At 38.8% G+C, this 24,857-nt stretch overlaps 1 protein-coding gene across 1 annotated transcript in view; it reads left to right on the top strand.

The window, feature by feature from the left end:
* The window catches only part of CRB1 (crumbs cell polarity complex component 1), a 198,536-nt gene that overhangs the window by 144,816 nt on the left and 28,863 nt on the right, over nucleotides 1–24,857 (top strand). Inside the window, exons 7-11 of the mRNA XM_008525733.2 lie at nucleotides 4,701–5,248; nucleotides 6,719–6,884; nucleotides 13,031–13,937; nucleotides 16,563–16,691; nucleotides 20,031–20,157. Coding sequence (XP_008523955.2) covers nucleotides 4,701–5,248; nucleotides 6,719–6,884; nucleotides 13,031–13,937; nucleotides 16,563–16,691; nucleotides 20,031–20,157 — 1,877 coding nt within the window. The remainder of the gene's footprint in view (nucleotides 1–4,700; nucleotides 5,249–6,718; nucleotides 6,885–13,030; nucleotides 13,938–16,562; nucleotides 16,692–20,030; nucleotides 20,158–24,857) is intronic.

Below are 24,857 nucleotides of genomic sequence, written 5' to 3' on the forward strand. Positions count from 1 at the left end.
TAAATGGCTTAAGACAAAAAAAAAGAAATAAAGTGTGGAAAGTAACAACAGTAAAACTTGGTAGGTGCCGTAAACTAACTCATCTAATTTCTCTAGCGAATCACAGCTTGAAATATATTCCAAAATCCCTAACTTCACGTCATTCCAGAGATTGCTGTTGATAGTGACCAATACATGCTCGTTTCTCTTTATTATTATTATCATGCATTGAAAACGTCTGAGAGGTAATTGCAACAGACTGCTTTGAAGTTCAGCTGTAATTTACCCCAAGATTTTAGAGTAACTTGAAATAGGACAACATCTGGTAAATAGTCTTCTCTGCTTTATATGAAGTAAAATTAAAACCAGTCTTAGCCCATCCCTTACCCCATGTACGAATGGCTGAGAATTATTAGAAGCTATGCCTGGGTCTCCAGCCTTCACCACAATATTCATTACAAATCATGGACCTGTTTGACAATGAGGTATGGCATCTACTAGTTCTATGTAATATTTTACATGAAATGGCAAGTTGTTTTGTGATGTTTTTTAAAGGAGAAAAGGGGAAATTATGCTGGGGCAATGTTCACTTTTTGAAGAAAAATTTAATTGACCCAAGGTAATATTTTTACTACATATACAAAATAACAAACAGATGCTGACTTATTTTGACTGGCTTCCAGATGCAGTGACCCATGAAGTTAATACTGACCACGGTGATGCTAGCTGTCCTGGTGAATAGATTCAAGAGATGCCAGTCCAGTGGGTTCTGGTTTTCTTTCATTTATTTTTTCCAACTTGGACAATCACAAAGTTTTTAAACCAAGTTCCTGCCTTAATTTCCTTATTTTCCCCCACACTATTGAAAACTGTTTAACCCTCATGAAAATGCTTGGCTTCGAAAGATGTCTTTATGGGGAGGAAGTTCTGGAAAATCTTTTCTTTCTGGAAATTCTCAGTAAAGTTTAGGGAAAATTATATTTTTCATATCATCTATAAGTCATAAAATTAAAATATTCTGTATTTGCTGTTCTCTATGAGGAATGTTTGAGGGGGAGTTTACTCGCATTACAAAAGATGCTTACATGCTGTAATGAGAACGCGGAGTCTTTCTGTCATTGTATGCATGTGTTCAAGAGGGAGGAGATAGACCAAAACGTACAAAGACAGACTTCACCCAATTCATGTTCTTGGCTCAATGTTTCTCAGTCACGGTACACATTGCAATGAACAAGCAGACTGGCTAAAGGATATAGTTGGCTGACTAAACATGAAAGACATGGGGACTTGCCATGTTTTAAAGTTGCTCTTTTTAAAATAACCAAATGTCTCAATAAGGAGAGTTCTGCAAAGGATTTCTCAAAGCTTAGTTCCCAGAACTGTCTGAAAGTTTATCTCATCATATCTTCTTGTGTTGGCTGTATAAGAACATGGAGCTTCCAAGATAATGTTCAGAATAGATGTGTCACCGACCTCTTGCCTTCTAGAGAATATTTGATTTGTAGAGACAATTTACATAAATTTTATCTTCAGTCATGCATCTAGTCTCTGAGAATCTTATCCCTTTAGAATTCCTCTTTCTTAGAAGGAGCTTCGCTCCATCACTGATTTTTTTACACGGTTGTGCTAGCCAAGTGCAGTGGCTCAAACCTCTGCTTACACACCTTCAGGAGTGAAGAACTCGCTAACTCTGTCTTGTCAGAACTTCCCCCAAAGTTGTTTCCTTATGCTGAAATAAAATATGATTATCTTTAGCTTTCATTCATTGGCAGCATTGTAAGTCTTGCAACCATACTAGTATAAATCTTACATCTCTTCTTCTTGAGAACACAACTATTTGAAGAAAAGTTTCTTGGGTCATCTAAGCCATCACATCTATCATGCTAAACATACCCAGTTTCTTCTAATATTTTCCATATGACAGTTTTCAGACATTTCATCAGCTGCTTACTTGCTTTGGAATAAATTTGCTTATCTGGTTCTTGGATATGCCCGAAGATGGAGAGAGAGACACATGACTATAACCTCCCTCATCCGACATTCTGGTCTTCTATTCTGCAGCCTAATGTAACGTAAATCTTTTGGCAGCCACTTTCCATGATTGGCTCACTTTGAGTCATTCTCACTCATAGTGCCACAGAGTCCTGCTTCTTCCACCCTGAAGCAATGAGGTACACTTAAACCTAGGTGACTTTTATTTATTCTTAATAAATTTCACCTTCTTGTATTCCATCAATCGTTAAAACTTGAAGTGATTTTCCATCTGTATTTATTGCCCCTTTTGTGATATATCAGCAACACCTATGAGAATCATCCCTTCCACGTCCATGGACAAGTCATATGTGGCTTCAGGTGTTTCTGAAGTCACATAGCAAATCACACATTCTAACTACTTGCTTGTGATTTCTGAAGAAGAATGCAATTGCTGGAGAGTCAAGCTTCTAAGAAAAAAACAGCTCTGCATTCTGGATCCACAAAGTGATGCTACAGGCATCCTAGGATGACTCGCAGGGACCGCCACCATCCCAGAGGTGGAGTGATTCTGTGCATATTCTTAAATCTCAGAAGCTTCAAGAGCCACGTTTTATTATTAAGCATTTTATCCCATGAAACTGCTGCAGTGTATTCAGAGACATTTACCTCTTCAAACAGGTTATTTTATCTAACAGTACACTTTGAAAGTTACCTGTAGTTGCCTAGAGCAGGTGGTCTCCAAATGAATATTTAAAATGCAATGTTCCTGTAGGAAATCAAGTCAGAGTTGTGCAAATGTAGCCTTTTATGCGAGAGGTCTTCAAACCTAGATGGCTGCCTAAGCAAGGTTTACTAGAGTTCAACTAAACTAACTATGTCTTACCTTTGCCCAAACTTCAGCTGGCCTGTGACATTTGAACATCATGAAATATGTTCTTTTTTTCTCGTTATGATTGGGATGTAAAAACTTGAAGATGGCAATATCTTTAAGACAACGTTCTTGTCAAGTTCATCAGTGGTTTCTAGATTACAAAATTCAATGGTCGATTTTCAGTCCTCATCTTACTTGATCTCTCAGTAGCAGTTAACACAGTTGAACACTCCCTCTTCCGGAAAACTCTGTCCTCATTAGGTTTATGGGACATCACTCTTCCTTGGTTCTCCTTCTATCTCAGTGCCTCCTCTTTTGTCATCTCGTTTACCTTCAAATGTCTAGTGCTTAAGGGCTCAGCTCCTGACCTCTTCTGTTCTCTCTGTATATTCACTCTCTTCTTGATCTCATCCTGTCTTGTGGCTTTATACCATATTTACAATAACAAATCCAAAGTTATTGTAGTTAGCCCAGAACATCTCCCTTGAACATCTCTATCTAACTGCTTACTAGACATTTCCAACTTGCTATCTAATAGGGCATCTCAAATTTAGTATGGATTCCCACTTTCCCCCCCAAATCTGTTCCTCCTGTTTTCTTCCCCATCCTTGCAAATGGAGACTCAATTCTCCAAGATGGTTGGGCCAAAAATCTTGGAGATGAATTTGTCCCAGAAAATCTTGTTGGTTCCACCTTCAATATATTTCCAAAATCTGACCGCTTCTCACCATCTTCGCCGTTACCACTCATCCAAGCCACCATCATTTCTCTCTTGAATTTCTACAATATTATCTCTACTTTATTCAGGTTTTTGCTCAAATATTACTTTCTCAGAGAGTTCTTCCCTGACCACTTCATTTGAAATTATAACTCCACTCCTACTCTCAGCTCTCCCTATTCCCTTTCTCTGTTTCACTTATGTTATACCAAAGAACCTATCACCACCTGGCATACTATATATTCTCTCTATATACTAGACACTATATATATACTATATATAGTTTGCTTCTTTGTTTGTGTCTGGTCTATCGCCCACCAACTGGAATATAAGCTTTAGGAGGATAAGAAATTTTGCTCCTACTATATCATCAATGCTTTGGTTGGACAGGGTTCATTTTTATGCTTCTCTAGAGTTTTCTTGAGATTATCCACATCAATAGTGTTGCCATGTCAGTGCATCACTAACTTCTCTGACCACAGGAAATGCTGGGCGAGTTCACTACTCAGCTTTGTCCCTGCTTCTCTGCATCTCATGCTTGTCCTCCCAGCTGGGACCACGGAAGGAAGACTCCTCCTCTTCCTTTGTTCAACTGCCTCATTATTATTAGGGGTATCATCCCAAAAGACGATTTATGAATGTAATTCTTGATTTCTGTCTTTTAAAAGGAAAAATTAGGTTTAACGACATTTGCTTGAGCATGCTCCCAAATAGCAAAGATGATGACTGCCTGAATAGTCTGCTTACAAATGTTGCAGGAAGACCTCTTGCCCCCAAATTTCTTCCACCAAGCTGGAACACAGTAGCATCTGAATGTCCACCTTTAAGCCCCCCATTTTGAGGGCAGTGAAGGAGAGATTCATAAGTTTACCAGTGCAGAAATCTTCTCTTTCTCTTTGGTAATCAGCATACCTCACTATAAACTATAAAGCAAAGTGTAGTTATTTTTAAATAGAGTAAACTCAGAAGTTCAGAAAATCAGGACAAATTGTTGTTCTATCGAAGAAGGCTGGCCTGAACTTTAAAAAAATATGTATGTATGAGTTTGTGTGTATGTATACATGTGTATATGTATATACATTCATCTTCTGCCTCTTCTTACTTGTGAGTCTTAAGATATGTCCTCTTTATTTCTCCTCCTCTGTTTTGACATTGAAGAGTATGTGGCAGGCAGATTTGGCCAAGATGACTCCAGTGGATATGCTGTTTTTAATCTTGACAAGAGTTACGGAGAGAACTTCACCCTCTCCATGTTTGTTCGAACACATCGACCGTCAGGCTTACTTCTAGCTTTGGGAAACAGCACTTACCAATTCATCCGTGTTTGGCTAGAGCATGGCAGACTAGCAATGCTGAATCCAAGTTCCCCCAAATTAGTCGTAAAGTTTGTGCTTAGTGATGGAAATATCCACTTAATATCTTTGAAAATCAAGCCAAATAAAATTGAACTGTATCAGTCTTCACAAAACCTAGGATTTATTTCTGCTCCTACTTGGAACATCCAAAGAGGAGATGTCATCTACATTGGTGGCCTGCCTGACAGACAAGAGACTGAAGTCAATGGTGGATTCTTCAAAGGCTGTATCCAAGATATAAGATTAAACAACCAAAATCTGGAATTCTTCCCAAATTCAACGAGCAATGCATCCCGGAATCCAATTCTTGTCAATGTGACTCAAGGATGTCCAGGAGACGACATGTGCAAGGTAGGCTTATTCAGACCAGCTATGTCCATATTGTATGCTAAAGTTCTATTTTATTAAGTAGATAATTTATTATAACCCTTCTTTGTATGTGAAGATGATGTTTCTGACCCACTAGCTATAGAATAATACTTCATCAATATTTTCCCAGCAAGACTGGGGGATTTATATTGAGCCACAAAAATATGGCCTTGGCCTTATTGGCATCATGGTCTATTTACTTAGCCAAAATAACTCCATCTACACACTTCTCCAACTCACACAACAACCAGATTACTCAAGAATAATTGTATTTTAGTTCCAAAATTCTTAATGGTGTCCCAGAGTTTTGACTGAATTAACTCTTTTTGGAAGATACCATTAACTTTATCAAGAACGTTGAACTTCTGTTATAAGTCAAGAGTGAAAACCTGAGAAGTAACTTCCTTCTGGTAGTTGTATTTGAAATTCTCTGAAATATAATTTCTCAGAGCCCATGCTTTACTTCATATATTTTGTATGCTCTTCTAAAAGCTACTTAAATGTGTGAATTTGTCAGTTCTGCATGACCTTTCAAAGGAAAAGAAGGAAACACATTTATAGCCATTAAACATTTATTGAGCTCTGACTATTGCCATGCACTGGCCTTTCTTCTAAATATGCAAAATTGAATCACTGTAACTTTACAATAGGAGACTTCCAATGTGTCAGGAACGATTTTGCATGGATCAATCCATTTAATTTTGTTGAAGGACTATGAGTAAAGCAGACATTGTTATCCCCATTTACATGATTTATAGATAAGGAAACTGAAGTTTAGAAAGATTTTGTAACTAGCCTAAATCACATGTTAATGGTGGAACTGGGATGCATACAGTCTAAACTTTCAGAAATTCTTATTCAAGTACTGTCATTTCAAATACTTTGTGAGAAACCTTGTGAGGACACAAATAATAATAGTATGTCTCTGATTCAGAGGCAGAGAAACTGAAGGTGATCCTGTAGTGGGACCCAGAGGATCTGGGTACCAAGCTTCACTGTTTGACTTTGTGAGAGGGTCTTGGGCATCAAGAGGCCCTCAGTTTCCTCATTAGTGAAAATGAGTAATAATATCTACCTCCAATGATAATTAGTGTAATGGAAAGTTCCTGGTAATTTGTAAGTTACAGGGAATATTATTATACCTTTTAAAACCCTCCTTGTGTCATAGATCAATTTTATTTCTCTTTCTCATTCCATCTCTCTCTCTCTCTCTGTCTCTATCTCTTTCTATCTCTATCTCTATTTCTCTCTCTCCCTCTCTTTCTCTTTTACAAAAGAGCTGACAATAGAAGCAGTAAGTTTTATTCCATTTAATAACCAATTGGTATAAAAAGTTTAAAATGTAGATACATAGGAAATTAGCATTGAAAACAATAGATACGGGGTCTTGCCTCACCATGTCCATTTTGAGTTGCCGATATTTTTTATACCTTTGATTTCTCTTCTGCTCAGTCCAATCCCTGTCACCATGGAGGTGTTTGCTATTCCCTTTGGGATGACTTCTCATGTTCCTGCCCTGCGAACACAGCTGGGAAAGCCTGTGAAGATGTTCAGTGGTGCGAACTCAGCCCATGTCCTTCAGGAGCCCAGTGCCAGTTGGTGCCTCAAGGATTTGAATGTAGGTAGAGTTCAAACCTATCATCCAGCCAAGTAAGTTGAGCATTTCGATTAGTCCAAAGAAGAATACAGACAAAAGCAGCTTTCTGAAGAAACCTGTGATTGTCTCCCCTAAAACAAGTAGTGTGATAAAGCAGATTGGCCTCATGCCTCATCCTGCCCTGGGTTTCTGGGTGGGAAATGGAGATCATAGCAACACCAAACCTAGATCCTGGATCATTTAAAGCTAATTTCTGAAGAAAGAATTAACCAGGTAGTCTTCGGCTTTTCTTCCCTCTCATTGGGAAGACAGAGTGAGTGTGCTGGTGTTAGCACACTCTCACTGATTAACTATGAGACCTCCGGCAGTTCACGCAATCTCCATAATCTAAAGCTTCCTCATAAAATAGAGATGAAATATCTACTTTATAGGTAGACAAATTTGTGTGTGTGATGTTTATATGACATTATGTGTAAAAAGCCCAACATACTAGGCACCGAATTAATGTTTGCTATGAGTATTTCCCTCAATCTGAAACGTGTTCCTGCCCATCTTCAGTACTGCAGAATACGGTTTCCCAAATGTTAGCAATTTGAATACTATCTTCACAACTTTGACATATCCTCATACTAACCACATGGTTATTTATATTCTGCCTTCTCTCCTACTTCAAATAATGCACAGTCCAATCAATAGCCAACTCTTTGCACTGACTTCTAATCTCTTCCCCTTATTCAAAAATTTTGTTTCTAAAATTTTTTTCTCACTCTCCAGAATCATCAGTTTTTCCATCAGCACATAAACATATTGTCACATTTCCTCATTATGAAAAATTTTCATTGACCACTCCCATCTCCATCATTTTTCTGCTTCCTTGTAAAGTGGGAGAAACCCTCTAAAGAGTTGTCCCCAGTATACCTGTGATGTCTTACTCCATTCTTTCTTTTACCCCATTCAGCCAAACTCCCACACACCACCACCACCTCGATCCTGAACTATCTCCACCCAGAGCTTCACAGGTTGCCTTCATCACTTCATTCAGTTCTCTACCCAAATGCCTTCTTACCTGGCTTTATTTTTTTTCATATCTCTTGTCACTCTGTCGTGTTTTGTTGTACATGTGGTTGTTGTCTTGTTCATCATCTCTTTCCTCACTAGAATATAAGTTTCAAAAAGAAAGAAAATTTCCTGTTTGGTTTCTCACATGAATCTTAGCGCTTTGATTAATGCCAAACATAGGAAGTTGTCAATAAATATTTGTTAAGTGAATAAATTAACTTTTATTTTTCTTCAAACTAACTCAATATTTTCACTTAACTACTCTAGATTTTAAGTACATTATCTGTGTACAATTAAAAAAATGCGTAAAATACGTTGGAAAACATTGCACTAAAATAATAGAATGGAAATAGAGGATAGGCTGACCTAATATCACCAACACCCTATTTAGACTGAGTCCCAAAGTGACTGAGGCAAACAGAGGAATATATTTACTTTTTTTTTTGGTATATTTCAAAAACATATATTAAAAATATATATAAGAGGGAGGCCAGCCTGTGGCCTAGTGGCTAAGTTCAGCGCTCTCCACTTTGGCAGCCCAGGCTTCAGTTTCCAGGCATGGACCTACACCATGCGTTGGTGGTCATGCTGTGGCAGTGAGCCACATGCAAAAGAGAGGAAGGTTGGCACAGATGTTAGCTCAGGGCCAATATTCCTCAGGAAAAAAAAAAAAAGATATGTAAGATGTGTCGCATGGTATATATAATTGGGGAAGATTTCTAGAAGAATGCATCCACTTTTATGTTTCATATTTGAGAAATATATACTATACACACATATAAAATATAATGAATTGATGTAAAGAATGTAATCTGGCTTCTAATATGGCACGGAATTTTAAATTCAACCTTTCCCATTTTTCTACCTCTGAACTACTTTTTAAAATACTGTTTAAATACTGTTTAAAATAATTTATTAATTATTCATTGTATTGTTAATATTTTGGTGGAAATGCTAAAGTTGTGAGTCCCAGTAATGTTCTACAAACGGGTGTACATCATTTTGAACATTTTCACGGAGAAGAAAGGAACAGGATTTCTAAAAACAGTAGCAGTCCAAGAACCACACCACTGATGCCCGTTGCCCTTCAGTCTACACAAGAAGCAGTTTAGGATTTGGACACACGTCTTAGAAAGAAATGAGTTCACTGCTACTGTATTCCTCCTACAGAAAGGGTAGAAAGTCTGCCTCTGACTCCTGGAAAGTCTCAATAACATTTTTTAAAATTGTGACTTATCTTAATGCAGAGAGAAAATGTAAATCAATGGGAGGGGCGAATTTTTCCTAATCGACAAGTGTGAACCCTAGAATTCCCTTTTGCTACTTGCATAATTTTCCCTCTTGTATTTTTTTTCAAATAAGATCTAAAGAGAAGATTAGGTCTAATAGAATGACGTGCTCTTGAGAGTATGGCTCATACGTGACCCTGAATTTGCCTTCAGGACTTTAGTCATCTCTATCTCTCCATCTGTCAGAAAACCAAGGTTTAAAAATTTAGAACCACCTTAGATACAGGCATGTTTATTATGATAAAGTTCCCTGAAGAAAACATGAAGTATAAATGTTATGTGTCTTGTTGTTCTTTCCAAGATCACAAGAAGTGATGTCAGTGTGCTCCGCAGTGTTAGTAAAATGAATCTATACAGCATCACAGACAGGATTGTTCCTTTAGGAGTTGGAGAGCTAAAGAGATTGTCATTTTAACCTTTATTTAAAGACCCATAATGAGACCCTTGTTGCTCTTTTCCTCCCTAATCCCAGCCCCAAACCTGGTGGAGAAGACAGAACGGTCAAAAGCAATAAAGTCAAGTGAAATTTTAATCCAGTCAAATAATACACTTGAAGGATAAACTTGAATTTTCTCCTGCTGTGGTTTCTAATCATTATCTCATTTTCCAGAATTAAGGATTGAGTTGTTTCTATAGATTATTCCTTTAGTAATATTTACTGAACACCTGCTGTGTGTCAGGAAATATTCTGGGCATAGGGATTTAGTGATAACCTAGACAGAGGAGGCCCCTAATCTCATAAAGTTCATGTTCCACTGCGGAAAGACAGACAAGGAACAAGTAGGCAGACAGACAGTATAATTTCACATAGTTATAAAATGCTATGAAGAAAATAAAGCTGAGTAATGAAATAGAGAGTGGATTCAGAGAGGAAGCTATTTTAACTTGGGCAGTCAGGGAAAGCTTCTCGGAGGAGGTGGCATTTGAGCACATATTATCTTGAGAAAGAGCCAGGTATGGGAAGATGTGGGGGAAGAATAGGTAACAGCAAGTGTAAAAGGTCTGTTTGGGGAACAGGCTTCCTGTCTTCAAGGAATAGCAAGAAGTTTTTGTGACAGTAGCATGTGAATGAGAAAGACAGTGGTAGGAAATGGAACTGGGGAGCTAGTCGGGGGTGAGATCTCATAAACACTTGTAAGCCACATCTAAGATTTAGGAATTCTTTCTAGATGTGATGGTAACCAGTGAGGTCTTGAGATAAGGGGTGGTTGTTATATTGATCTGCAGAGCAAGAGAAGCAGGGACACTGAGAAATAATTAGAAAAGTCTATAAAAGAAGCGTTGGTGGTTGGGTGTGATGCCCCACAAGTGAGGGAGAGACAGTGTTTTAATGTCACTTTCTACCAAAAGGTGGAAGAAAGCAAGAATAGAGAATTGATGGCTAGATTGAGTGACATGAAGGTCATTGTGACCTTGACAAGAGTGGTTTCAGTGAAGTGACTGGAACGAAAGGTGGAGTGGCATGTATTAAAAAGAAAATGAGAGATGAGAAAGTGGAGACAATGAGAATTTAAAATTTTCTAGAGAAGTTTTCCTGGGAAAAGGAATAGAGAAATAAGAAAGCAAGGGGGAGGGGGAGGTCAGAGTAGTGCTTTGGGGATTTGTGGGTGTGGTTTTTTTTAAGATTAGAGCAATTGCAGCATATTTGTACGCTGATGGGAAACAACAAAAATGGAAAGAAAATGATGTAGAACAGAAAGAAGTTAAATGTAGGCACAACGTCGAAAAAAGTGAAAACGAATGGGACCCAGTGCATGACTGGAGGGGTTGACACTGGATGGTGCGTTGTATCGCTTCTCAGCCTTTTGGCCAAGATCAAGTGGATGGTGTGTTGGAAAAACCTGGCTTTTCACCTGAAGAAGGAAAATCTAGTTCCCTCTCCTGTGTGTTTCTCTCTCACTTTTACACTGCCACCACACTCACAACACTTCTCACACCAGACGTGTGGGGGTTTCCCCCACCAAGCAATCCTGTGACGCCAGCTGGATGCTCTACATTTTAATTCAGTTTAATCAGTTCTGACACTGTCTACCTGGAGGTAACATCGGATCCCACAGGTTAGGGGCTCAGTCCCACAAGATGGCTTCTACCCCATTTTAGATGCCAATCGTAAATCCAGGTTGTCACCTGTACTTCTGACTGGTCAGCATTAAATCTGAAGTGTCCACGATCCTCTCCTCAAGTTTGATTAATTGCTAGAGAGGCACACAGACCTCAGGGAAACTCTTACTTACGTTGACCAGTTTATTGAAGGATATGATAAAGGATACAGATGAACAGCCATAGGGCAAGGGCTGGGAGGGTCCTGAGCACAGGAGCTTCGGTCCCCATGGAGTTGGGGTGTGTTGCCCTCCCAGTGTGGATGTGCTCGCCCACCTGGAAGCTCTTCAAACGCCATACTTTTGGGATTTTGATGAAGGGCTGAAAATTCCAAGCTTTTAATCATGGCTTGTTCTCTCTGGTGACCAGCCCTCATCCAGGATCCATTCGGGAGCCTGCCCAGAGTCACCTCAATGGAACAAAAGATGCTTGTGATGCTCTTATCACTCAGGAATTTACAAAGTTTATAGGAGCCCTGTGTCAGGAACCAGGGGCAGAGAGCAAATATATATATTTTCTATTATCTTAGAGAGGAGAAGAAGGACAATGCGTCCATTGTAACAGAACGGAAAGCAGAGTGGACCCAGATACTGTTAGGTTTGCGGATTAGGCGGAAAGCTGAAGCAGTTCTTTTTTTTTTTTTTTTTATAATTTGAATTGAAAGCCTCAGCTTTCTTTTTTTTTTTTTTTTAAAGATTTTATTTTTTCCTTTTTCTCCCCAAAGCCCCCCGGTACATAGTTGTATATTCTTCGTTGTGGGTTCTTCCAGTTGTGGCATGTGGGACGCTGCCTCAGCGTGGTCTGATGAGCAGTGCCATGTCCGCGCCCAGGATTTGAACCAACGAAACACCGGGCCGCCTGCAGCGGAGAGCGCGAACTTAACCACTCAGCCACGGGGCCAACCCCAGCTGAAGCAGTTCTTAATCACTCCTATTTTCTTAAGAAAGCATCAAAGGAGATCATAAGCTAAGAAAGGGTTAGAAATTTTAAGAGATAGAGCAAGCTGTGAATGGTCTTGTAGACATGGAAAAACAATTCAATAGAAAAATGCAGTAAGATTGCCCAGAAGTGCTGCGGTCACATACAATATGTGGGCATAAAGTAGAGCAATTGTTGTGGTTGTATAATTTTGCCCAGCCAGGTGAAGCTACCTGGGTTAAGGCACAGAACTGGTAGCTTGACACATAATTGGAGTTTGCCAGGTAGGTTAACCAGCCATTTGGGTAACTGCCTTCTGGTCAGCTTCATCAGAAGCCACACTCCACTGTTCGTCTACTGCATCACCATAGCTAGATTTGTGATTCCTTTGTGCTCAGTTTCTTTATGTATAAAATGGATAATGTGGTGGCAAATCTAAAATAAATATTGGCATGTATTAGGATTTCGATGGAAAAGAAATATATGGTTTGGGTTTTGGTATCAGGCCATCCAGGCTTGACATTCTGGCTTTATTATTTATTAGCCATATGACACAAGGAAATTACTTAAATTCTGTGAGTCTCGATTTCTTCTTCTATAAAATGGGGATGATAATAATAATAAATCTGGATTCAAGAATTCTGTATTAGAAATAATATAAAGGTGATTATCACAGTGCCTCACCTATATCAATCAATACACGATGGTAGTAAGGTGACGATCATTAATATTAGTAAAGATAATTAAGCAAATGTTACAGATTTCATAAAGTTGGTGATTGATATTGCCTTGTCTCTTTAGGTACTGCAAATGCTGTTTTTAATGGACAAAGCAGTGAGATATTATTCAGAAGCAATGGGAATATTACCAGAGAACTCACCAATATCACATTTGGCTTCAGAACAAGGGATGCGAGCGGGATCATATTGCATGCAGAGAAAGAGCCTGAATTCCTTAGTATTAGCATTCGAGATTCCAGATTATTATTTCAATTGCAAAGTGGCAACAGTTTTTATATGCTGAGTCTGACAAGTGTGCAGTCAATGAACGATGGTATATGGCATCAAGTGAGTCTTTCCATGACAGACCCACTGGCCCAGGCCTCCAGGTGGCAAATGGAAGTGGACAACCAAACACCTTTTGTGACCAGTGCAGTTGCTACTGGAAGCCTCAACTTTCTGAAGGATAATACAGACATTTATGTGGGTCACCGAGCTAGTGACAATATGCAGGGCCTGCAAGGGTGTCTAAGTACAATAGAAATCGGTGGCATTTATCTCTCTTACTTTGAAAATGTCCGTGGTTTCATTAAGAAACCTCAGCAAGAGCAGTTTCTGAAAACCTCTGTAAATTCAGTGGTTACTGGCTGTTTGCAGTTAAATGCCTGCAACTCCAACCCTTGCTTACAGGGAGGAGATTGTGAAGACATCTATAGCTCTTACCACTGTTCCTGTCCCTTGGGATGGTCAGGGACACAGTGTGAACTCAACATCGATGAATGCTTTTCAAACCCCTGTATCCATGGCAACTGCTCAGACAGACTTGCAGCCTATCACTGCAAGTGTGAGCCTGGATACACCGGTGTGAACTGTGAAGCGTTTATAGACAACTGCCGGAGTCACCAGTGTGCAAATGGGGCCACCTGCATCAGTGACGCCAATGGCTATTCTTGCCGCTGCTCTGGAAATTTCACAGGAAAATTTTGCAGGTGAGCGCGACATTCATATAAAACTTGGTCTTTGGAGCTATGCTCTACAATTCCTTGTCAAGTTGGAAAGCTCTCCCCTCAGGTATGCATGTATGGGCTGCACTGAACAGGGGTCACGTTGGGCACTTCCATCACAACTTGGTCATGTAAAGACAGGATCTCACCTGCTGGGATGTTGTACAAGGAAGAATGGTAGTGCTTTGGCCAAACTTGGAGCAAAATATTTTCTCAGTCATCTTTGTTAGAATATGTCTCGTGAACTACACCCCAGAGTCTGACGGCCTCAAGGCCTCAAGAAACAAATACTTTCACAATAAATACGAAAGCTGAATTTTAGTATCATTGGAGGGAGCATGACTCTCACCCCTAAAACAGCACCCTGGGTTATTTCAGGCAGGTAAATCTTGTAAAATCATGAAAAGATTATGTTAAAGTGTAATTTCAAAAAGGTGATATCATGACTCTCAGACAAATGTAAACGAACATGTTTTGATGATTTTATTTGTCATTAATTAATGAGGGCAACCAGTAAGATGTAAAAACTAGTTCAAAGGACAATCTAATTATTATATTTATAATTATACATATTTATATAGATATATAAATATATCTATATAAATAGGGATGAGGAAATGAATTTACCAATAAATGTAAAACTGTTTAACGTCCTAGAGGGCAACGAAATTAGTATCTGAAGCCGTCTTTTCTGCAGTGTGATAATCAATTGTATCACTACAGATAAATTCATTTGCATTTCCATGAGTAAGGTCCATTTGTATTAATATCATTTTCTACAACTTACAGAGTTGTAAAATAGCTTAGTAAAGAAAATCTAACGCATACACACCACAAAATCAGATCATATTAAAGGGTCCTTTATATAACACCCAGCATTGCATTGAAAGAATACCCAGTGATCTATTTTGCCCATTTCAAAGTATTTCACAACTTTTTCTAAAACTACAAAAGCAGTATTTTAGTTCTAGTAATGACTTCCATTTCATGTTATATAAGCAGAAACAAGAATGAATATTTTCCTACTAAGTCACATTTTTTTCAACATTTCCACGTAAGCAGAATTCATTATTGCTTTTGTAACTTATACTTGTTTTAAATTCACTAAACAATTTAGTCATTATGGGGAGGTGAGAGGGTTATTATTAACAAGCAATATATTCCAGGACTTTGGCAAGAACACCTGGAGTGGGCTGGTGGCCTATAGACATTACAGTGATTCAGAGGTGGGACCGCAATTGGATGAATCTCCTAGCAGACACAACATGAGGCCGAACCTCTAAGAAGATGTATCTCCACAACATTTATTGTTGTTCAGAGCCTATGAAGGCAAAGCACAGTGTTATGTGCTAAGTGTTGACATTCCAGTAAGATGTCGCTTCTCATGGGTTAGCCGACTTATTTGCCAATATGTAAACTGCCTGTTTAAAAGTGAAAGACATTCAGGATCAAAATTAATAATACTGCCATGGTGACTTTGGATAAGTCAAATAAACGTCTATGCCCTAGTAATTAGTTCTTCAGTATTTTTTTTCTGCCTAATTCATCAAAGTCAAGTTCTCAAAGATTAAAGTTCTCAAAAGTCCCTTCTAATGAGATTCAAAAATTGTTTGTTAAATGTAAGATGTATACAAAGCTTCATATTTGCATTGCTAATTGACCTCTTTCAAAGCTGGTTGACATTTTTGGCTCTTTTGAAAAGTCCTTATGATTTTTTCTTTTTAAAGTGGAATTGATTAGCTCTTATGGGAAGAGACACACTTACCATCATTACTATCATATAGGCTGCTTTCTCCATATTAGCTGCAGCATACACAACAGGACAAAATTACATCCATCTTTTATTTCCTGAATATTAATTACGTACCAGACACCATGCACATGCACAGGGTGTCAAAGTACCTGAATAGCACCTTTAAAATCTTTTTAATCAGTCTATTCATACCACTGGATTTTGTCTTGCAATAAAGTCCTGCTTAGCTTCTAACAATTCATTCACGCTTTTCTAAGCATTCCTTAATATATACAGGTTTGTTGCTGGACATTCTGAATTCACGTGTAGTTACCACTGAGTGCTATACACAAAGCTCCTGGACAGCATTTGGTTTGCATTCTGCTAAGCTATGAATTATTAGATAGGGAGCAACAACTGTCGGCAGGGCAGCTGGAGTTCAGCTCTGAAAGCCAACGGAGAAGTCACAGGAGTTCTTGGGCACCGGAGTGCTGTCCTTTCTTTCCCGGCCTTTACAGAGATGCAATTTTCCTATGGCCTGTGTTGATTTATTGGCAAAGCAGCAGCAAATCTAGTTATCGCAAGTTTCTTTCCAACGCTAAATTTACTGCCACTCTGTGGCATAGATCTTATCTCACCAATGGAAACTGGGTAGAAATGGAAGATGTATAGGCTTGCTTGTTACAGCGCCCTCCAGCAGGAGCTGTTTACTGAGAAAGTGACTCTTGTCTAAGGCAGCACAATTAAGCATCTATAGCTCAGCCAGCCTGAGTATTTAATTAGTTTGGCATTGACTACATATACGAACCTTTCCAAAAAGTTTTCTTGAATGAGATGAACAAGATGAACAGCTGTGGCTGTTTCTTTTCTCTCTCCAGACACAGCAGATTACCCGCAACAGTCTGTGGGAATGAGCAGACAAACCTCACTTGCTACAATGGAGGCAGCTGCACAGAGTTCCCGGGTGGATTCAAATGTGTGTGCCGGCCAGGTTTCACTGGGGAACGGTGAGTCACGTTAGAACTCTATAGAAGAAAATGGTGAGCTGAAGAACAGCGGGATCATTCAAAGTTTCTTTCTCTGCTAATTTTTCATCTCAGTTCCCATAGGAAAATCTAGGCTGAAATAGAGGTCCAGCCAGAGTCAAACAATGAAAAAGAAGAAAAATTATGGTTTAGGTCAAAGTGAAGAACGCTTTATTAGCCAAGACTGCAAATAAGGAAATATGTCTTTGAAAAATGTAAAATGTGAAATTTTTTTCTCATAAGTACTTCTGGATTCATCTTTCTTTCCCATTAACTGTAGCACATGTTGCAAATGTGGTCCCTGTTGAACTAAAATAGAATAAACCTAAAAGATTGCTTCATAGAATTACCTAGACCCCTAAAAGTATACACACCTCATCCAGGTGAGTCTGCCGTTCCCAAAGAGACCCTTCAACCCTTCTTCGCCTGGTGCAGGATTGTTGACGTGGAGTTGGTCAACGGCTTCAGATGGTCTGTGATGTGCTGATAACACAGGCAAATTTGGTTATGCATTTGACTGGCTGAAGATGAGGTCAAGGGTAAAAAGGGCTTACACTCCCTAGCTTTTATCAGATTCTCGAAAGGAATCAATGTCACCAAAATGATGAAAAACCAGGGCTCTACGGGATAAATGTATTAGAGAAGCAGATAATAGTCAAGGACCTGTTGAGCACTATGCCAGGCCCCTTACAAATATTATCTCTAATTGTTAGTATTTCCATTTTGCATTTGTGTAAACTGAGGCTGAGAGGTTAGGTGACAAGTGGCAATCCAAATGTATGCTGCAGTAGGCTGAGGTGTCTTCCAAGCCTCTGCGCATCTATTGGATGTGCTGGAATAAATGTATGAATAAGTCTTTGCTTGCAACAATTAAAAGAAAATAATAAAAGTGCTCCTCCATCTCATGGACCATGCAGGGTAAGACATTGATCTCTGATCAAACTGCTATGTTAAACGAATAACGTAAGTTAAAGTCCAACACTTTTGGAAAAGAGATTTTGACTGAATTAATTTTTCCCGAAAGGGTAGTTAATAAAATAATGGGTATATTTGTGCTCCATGACAACTACAGCTGGGATTAATTTGAGTTTTCTCTTTTTCAGCTGGCTCTCTTGGCATCGCACAGATGCAGCTCCTGTGCCATTTTTACAAAACAGCAGGCAATCTAGGACACACCTGCATTTCACCCTCCAACATTCAGTGACCAGTCTAGTTCAAGCTTTTACAGCCTGCTCTCGGTGGCTGGCACTAAGGGGCACAGCCAGGCCAAGCATATATGTGCACGGAAGGATAGAGCCTTGAGTCATCTCTGCTTTTCGTTGCACCAATTTTTATCATGCAATATATTATTTAACACAGAGACCATTCAGTTGTCCTCCAACTCTATACATCTTCAAAATATTGCAAATATTTCCTTGTCCTAAATTTTGCACAACTCTTTATCTGGATTTAAATTCTGATTACTTCCTGCCTCAGTGTCACAGTTTAATGCTTAATGTCACATTAATGCTTAATGACACATGCATAGAACTCGTCTAAAGTCTTGGATTATTTTTCTCTGTTACTCACACATTGTCTCTATTTACAACAAACATTTCCCTTTTCTCCAACATTTATTTGCTAAAAAAGTATATATATCTGGCATTTAAGTTCAAATTATTGATTTGAAATGTGGTAAGAAAAGGAAGCACAAAGTTCTCTTTCCTCTCCCAGGAGTCTTTTCACCTGGATAAACTCCTCTGCTGCAAATGGATGTCTGAAATAGCGAACACGTGTTCCATAGATTCTGTACTTTCAAAGTCCTTACCCATCATTAGTTAATTCACTGCATGGTAATGGAATTATTTATTTTGATTTTCCCTCTATTAATTAACCTCTAATGAAAGCTCCAATAATGTTTATAATGAATGTGTATGTGTTGTACACTATTTAGGCCAAAAGAGAAACAGATAAGAAATTGAGAAAGAATAGCCAGAGGGAGACTAGAAAATACCAGGCAATCTCCCAAGGCCAAGGGGCACGTGACTTCCATAACATCCAAAGAGACTGAAAAGCTGTCCTTTAACAAATTGCCTTCTCTTCTGTCTAGTTAAACCTCCAACTTTGGAGTGTCATCCTGGCAGGTTGTAGATGATGGATGGTGCGAACGCTCTGGCCCACCCAGGACAGAGAGTGCTTGGCAGGCTTCTGAGGGTTGTCAAGTTTGGCTCAGCTCTAATCAGAGAAGTCTTCCAGCCCAGAAGCCTAAGCCAAAAAAGGAAAACAAAATGTTTCAACTATGCTTGGTATCCAACGGGATAAGGAACTGTTTTTCTGGGAAGAAATCCTTTTTTCTTTTATATCTTGTGTTGGCGCTGCCCCATCCACCACCTCATCCCCTTTCATTTTGAGCCTGGTGGTCAATGATCTATGCAAGTTTTAGCTTTGGGGAGGTGGGGAATAAAAAATTCTTTACATTAGACTTCGGCATTGTAAACTGCTCCTTAGAAATTCTCGAAGCTAAGATTTTATGTGAATTTCCCAAAGCAGAAGAGATGCCATAGTTACTGCTCTGTCCTAGGGCCTAGCAGAGGGTTTACACATGGTGAGTGCTAAATAAATATTCAATGGATGACTGAATGAATGATGGGAGAACTAATCAGTGGATATACAGAAAAACAAGTTGTTGGTGGAAAATTAGGTGAAAAACAACAGTTTCCTCCTAGAGAAGAGAAAAATTTCAATTTACCTTAGAACTGATATCACTTGTCTTGGAAAAATTGGCCTTTGAAAGTCATTCCATCTGAATATTCACAAATTATGCTTAGCTATGAAACAGATTTATTGGCAAGTGAAATCTTTTAATTATCTACTCTTGCTTTTTGTTAAACAGATGCCTCAGAATCCCAACAGCATGAGGGTGAGTCCGCCCTGTAGACTCCAGGCTGGCAAAATACAGCCTCGCTCTCGTGGGTCCTGGGTGCCCCCAGTAAAATGAACTTCCACAAGGTGGCAAAGCCATTAACGCTCTTGAGGGAGAAGCTGGTTTCTTCATGGCCCTGTTTTCTCCTGGTTTCTAAATATTTGCACCCATTTTCTCATTCTAATTAACTGTGTTTATGTGCATGTGTACGTGTACAAATTATTTCCATTAAAACCAAAATTAGTTAAAGGAATTCTGAGGACCACCTCCCTCATTGTCAAGTACATGTGAAGTGTGTGGGGATTGGTCAATTAGACTATACTGTTCGAAGCAGAGAAGGCAAATTTTTTCTTCCCACATTTCACAGTCAATTTGTTCAACGGGGACCTCGGTCTCTGCTGTTTCTGTTTGTTTGCAAGGTGTGAAAAGGACATTGATGAGTGCGCCTCTGATCCGTGCTTCAACGGAGGCCTCTGCCAGGACCTTCTCAACAGATTCCAGTGCCTCTGTGATGTGGCCTTTGCCGGCGAACGCTGTGAGATAGACGTAAGCGGCCTCTCCTTCTATGTGTCTCTCCTGCTCTGGCAGAATCTCTTCCAGCTTCTTTCCTACCTCATTCTGCGCATGAATGATGAGCCAGTTGTTGAGTGGGGTGAGCAGGATGATTATTAATATACACTGGAACAGCCCCACACTTAAAAGCCGTTGACTTTCGAGAGAGGCCTTGACTCATTTTAGTTCTCTAAAAAAGAAAATAAAAACCATCTTCAAAATTAAATTCAAGACTATGTTAAGCATATCACAAGCACTTTATGAGTATATCAAATATTTACCTAGTCTAGCTTTACATGTAAAAATATCCTTCTTAATATAACCAGAAACACCTCATTGTTGAGTGTACTTAGTACAAATACGTTGTCATTCTCAGAGCTTCCGTATTTGAATGACCACTGAGAAAGAAAGCATTTTCTCCTCCACTTCATTTTTGTCTGTACTTTGTAAGTTTCCCTCCTACATCCTGATCCTACATCGTTTAACATTCTGTCCTTCCAATCTATCGCTCATGCTGTGACAATTTGAAAATTACTGATCAAACTGTTTTTATGACCATCTATGTTTTTATGCATAGCTATTCAAATGAAGTGTTGCCAGGTCTCTGGTAAGTTAAAAAAGATATAAAGAGAAAGCAGGGAATTACACAAAGTCCCTAAACATGTGGAAAGGAAACTTTCTGATATAATTGGTATCATTGCTCAAATTTTGCCTCACCAGTATAATTTATGATTCCTTGAAAACTTCTCTCCTCCAACAAAAAAACGGATAAACCCTTTCTCCATTTCTTTTTCCTGCTACACTTTCTACTCAAATAGAATAACTTTTTGTTAATTGCTTATCAGTTTATGAGCTTGTTGACATTTCTATCAAATAGACTAATTTGAACTGCTCTTTGATTTAAATATTAAATGCATATTTAATAAAAAAGAAGTACTATTGTATCTGCCTACACCAAAAAATATATATTATAAAACTTGAATTTCTTGGAGGCATACTTTTCTAAAATTTGCAAATAAATTTATCTTGAAGTATCTTTCCAAAATATCATAAAAACATAGTACCTGTCATAATCAACATATATTTGGCATTATGATTTTTATATATCTAAAATGATGTGTTCATAAGTAAATTAATTAATAAGATATGCAAAAATTTATTTATTCTTGCTTAACTTTAGTAGAGTATATAAAATAGTAATTAGGAAAAACGTTATTTGATAATATTTTTAATTGTTTTCACTGGCATGTTAGCATTTATGCTAAATGTCTTGGCATGGACGTACTCTTCCAAAGGAGGCATTATTTGTGTTCATTTAAAGGGAAAATAGTTTGATCCTGTGAATTAATTTAGAAAGCAACTACAATAACATAGCCTGCCTGATGTCATTTTGTAAATGTGTCCATGTCTTTAGGAGCTGCCCTGGTTTGAACATGTGAGGGTAATTTATCCACTGGGTGATATCCAACACTCATTTAGTTTCAATTGTTTTAAGAAAGTTGTTTGTGGAAATAACCAAGGTAAACCTAAATATGCCATTCAAAACGAAAGAACAAAATAGTATACTATAAGAAAAAGGAAATATATTCAATTTTATTTTTCAATAGTAATAGAAGATTTTATGTGACAAATTCACATCCTGTGGAATACTGGCAGTCATTTCAAACTGGAAGCAACTAATTTTGAAGTCTTTCCTTTATGTGCATCCATTTCCCTTGCATCCTGGCAGCATGTGCCACACTGGGATCTCAGATGATCTGTTCCAAAGTTAGATTCTGTGACAAGAGACTCAAGGAAAACCTTCCCATCGATAGTTGCATTCCAAAATATTTGACTTAAGCCTAAAATAGATGATAGCCCAAAACCATAAGTACAGTTTTTACATTTACTCCCTTTTGGACACATCTGTAATTATATACTTACAGGCTACACCAAAAGTAGTATGTTGCCTTCCAAATATATTTAAGAATCGCTCACAGTCTCTTTCTCTGTACAATTCTGGTGCCTCTGCTGTCACTGTAATTGTCAATTGCTTTTCTGTTTTCCAAATGTCTTGTCATGAGATATCTGACTTCAGACAAAAAATTCTGTCCCTTTTCTCTTTATTCATCTGTATTTTCGATTGCATTGTGTGTGACTATGGCTTTTCCACTTGCACAGAAAAATAAAAACTTTGTTTCTGTTTCTTTACTTCTCATCTTCTGATAACTGTCTTTGTTTGCCTTGACTGTGTCTTGCATGATGAGACGTCCACAAACCAGGACACACACACACACACACACACACACACCCCACCCCCTCATAATGAACACAGAGACGCAAGCGATGGTCTTCCTGAATTGTGATCTCTTGCCCCAGTTGTGTCACTGCAGGCAAACACCTGTGTGGTCAAAGTCAGGGCTGCATGTACTTCCCCTCTCTGGCAAGTATTCCTCTAGGCCACATCTGGAATTGACTCCATCCCTGACTGTTCTTACTCTCGGTTCGCATGGTCCCTGCCCAAGCTAGCCATAGTTCAACCTGGCTCCAAGGAGGGGCCATCCCACCTAAATGACATAAATTCACACAAACGCCTCTAGACCAAGCTTCTGAAATATAAGCTGTATTTAGTTGAATAAAAAAATAATTTCATTTTGCTCATTTTTAAGATTTAACATTTGAACCAAACAAGGCTATGTCTCTGTTTTGGGCCATGCCTCCTCCCCCTTTGTGTGTGGGTATGGAGAGTAGCTTTCATCACTTTCCTTTTTGGAGGATAGAGAGGTGGGGAAAATAGGGAGGTTTGAAGAAATCAGTGTTTTGGCAGCATGACGAAACAATTAAACTCAGTAACAATATTGAGAACCTACTCTTTGCCAAGGACTGTGAAAGCCATTTTTAAATACACAATTTTTTAAATATAAGGGCAGCCAAAATCTCTCACCTTCCAAATCCTTCAGTAAGTTGTGTTTAAAGATCCTTTTGCTATTTCTGGGTTTTAAAATGGAAGTTATTTTTTACAGAAGTTATTGAGGTTTAATTTTGCAGAATTAAAATGGAGCCTTTTCTGGAAATGGTGGTGCATAAAATTTGAGGTTAATGATTTACGTAGGAAACCAGTGAAGAAAAGAAATCTATGTTTTTCAACCACCAAAATTATTACCAATGTGGACTATTTCACTTGTCTAGGTTATTTTTTTGATTTATTCAACCAATACTTAATGAATACCTACTGTGTGCCGTGCCCTGGACTGGGTACTGAGAATACAGCTACAAATTAGGTACAATGCTTGCCCACAACAAGCTGAAGGTCTCGTAGGGAATGTACCAGGTAAAGAGACAGAGAAAGACAGTTCCTGGGTCAGTGTTAGGATGGAACTAAGCGCCAGCTGTAAAGGGGCACATGAGAGGGGCATTTTGTCCAATCTTAAAGGTGGATGCAGAAGGTCAAAGAAAGTCTCAAAGCCTAAGCTGAGATTCAAAGGTAAACAAGTATTAGGCTGCGGCTGGAGGGATGGAAGAGTAGAGGGTGTCGGAGGCAGAAGGAGCTGCAGAGGTTGTGCGGTACAGCCAGAGCGGGAAGAGGGTTGGGAGCACAGTCAGACTGAGGTTGTAGAAGTAACACAAGTGAGTCCTTGTAAGCCAAGTCCGTGACCTTGGCTTTTCATCCCAGAGCAACGGGGAGGCTTTGAAGGGGTTCAAACAGAAAAGTGACCTGACCACACTCACACTTTAGAAACATCACCTGGGCTTCTATGTGGAGGATGGACTAAAAGAAATGCAAGGCTGGACCCAGAAAGACCCACTGAGGAGGCTGCTGCTGTAATACAGACAAAAGGAAAGGACATTCTGCACCGCCTGAAATGGTCAAAGGGGGATTAGAGAAGAGGCTGGATTAACAAAACTTGAGGCAGGAAAACCTCGTGATTGTTCGGAACAGGTGTAGGTCTGAGGGAAAAAACGTTAAATTTGGTGAATAGTATTTTTAAATTATTTGTTTATTGAATAAGTGAATAAATGTAAGGTTCAGTGGGATAGCCAAGTACAGTTACTAATCACTGTGAATCTTCCGGTCTGAAGTTCAAGAGACGCAGCTGAGCTGTGTGCATAAATTTGGGAGTCATATTATAGACCTGTTGACCTTTTGCATTCCATTCTTCATATCTGTAACCCATTTGTATTTTTTCTTTTATTTTTCCTGATTTATTGAGATATAATTGACCTAGAACGTGTGTGAGTTTAAGGTGTGCAACGTGTTGACTTGATGCACTTACACACTGCAAGCTGATTACCACCATGGCGTTAGCTAATATTTCCATCCCGTCACATAATCACCATTTCTTTTTTGGTGGTGACAACTTTTAAGATCTACTTTGCTGGCAACTTTCAAGTATACACTATTATTCCAGTAATGATTATTACAATAATCCAGTATTGTCAACTGTAGACCCCATGCTGTACATTAGATTCCTGGAACTTACTCATCTTATAACTGAAAGTTTATGCGCTTGGACAACATCCCTCCATTTTCTTCACCCCTCAGTCTCTAGTAACCACCATTCTACTCTCTATTTCTGTTTCGTTGCGTGTTTTTGGATTTTACATATGAACGAGATCATATAGTATTTTTCTTGCTCTGTCTGACTTGTTTCCACTTAGCATAATGCCCTCAAGATCCACCCATGTTGTTGCAAATGGCAGAATTGTTTTTTTTC

Source organism: Equus przewalskii, chromosome 31 (genome assembly GCF_037783145.1).
Source record: "Equus przewalskii isolate Varuska chromosome 31, EquPr2, whole genome shotgun sequence".
In the NCBI taxonomy this organism is placed as follows: domain Eukaryota; kingdom Metazoa; phylum Chordata; class Mammalia; order Perissodactyla; family Equidae; genus Equus; species Equus przewalskii.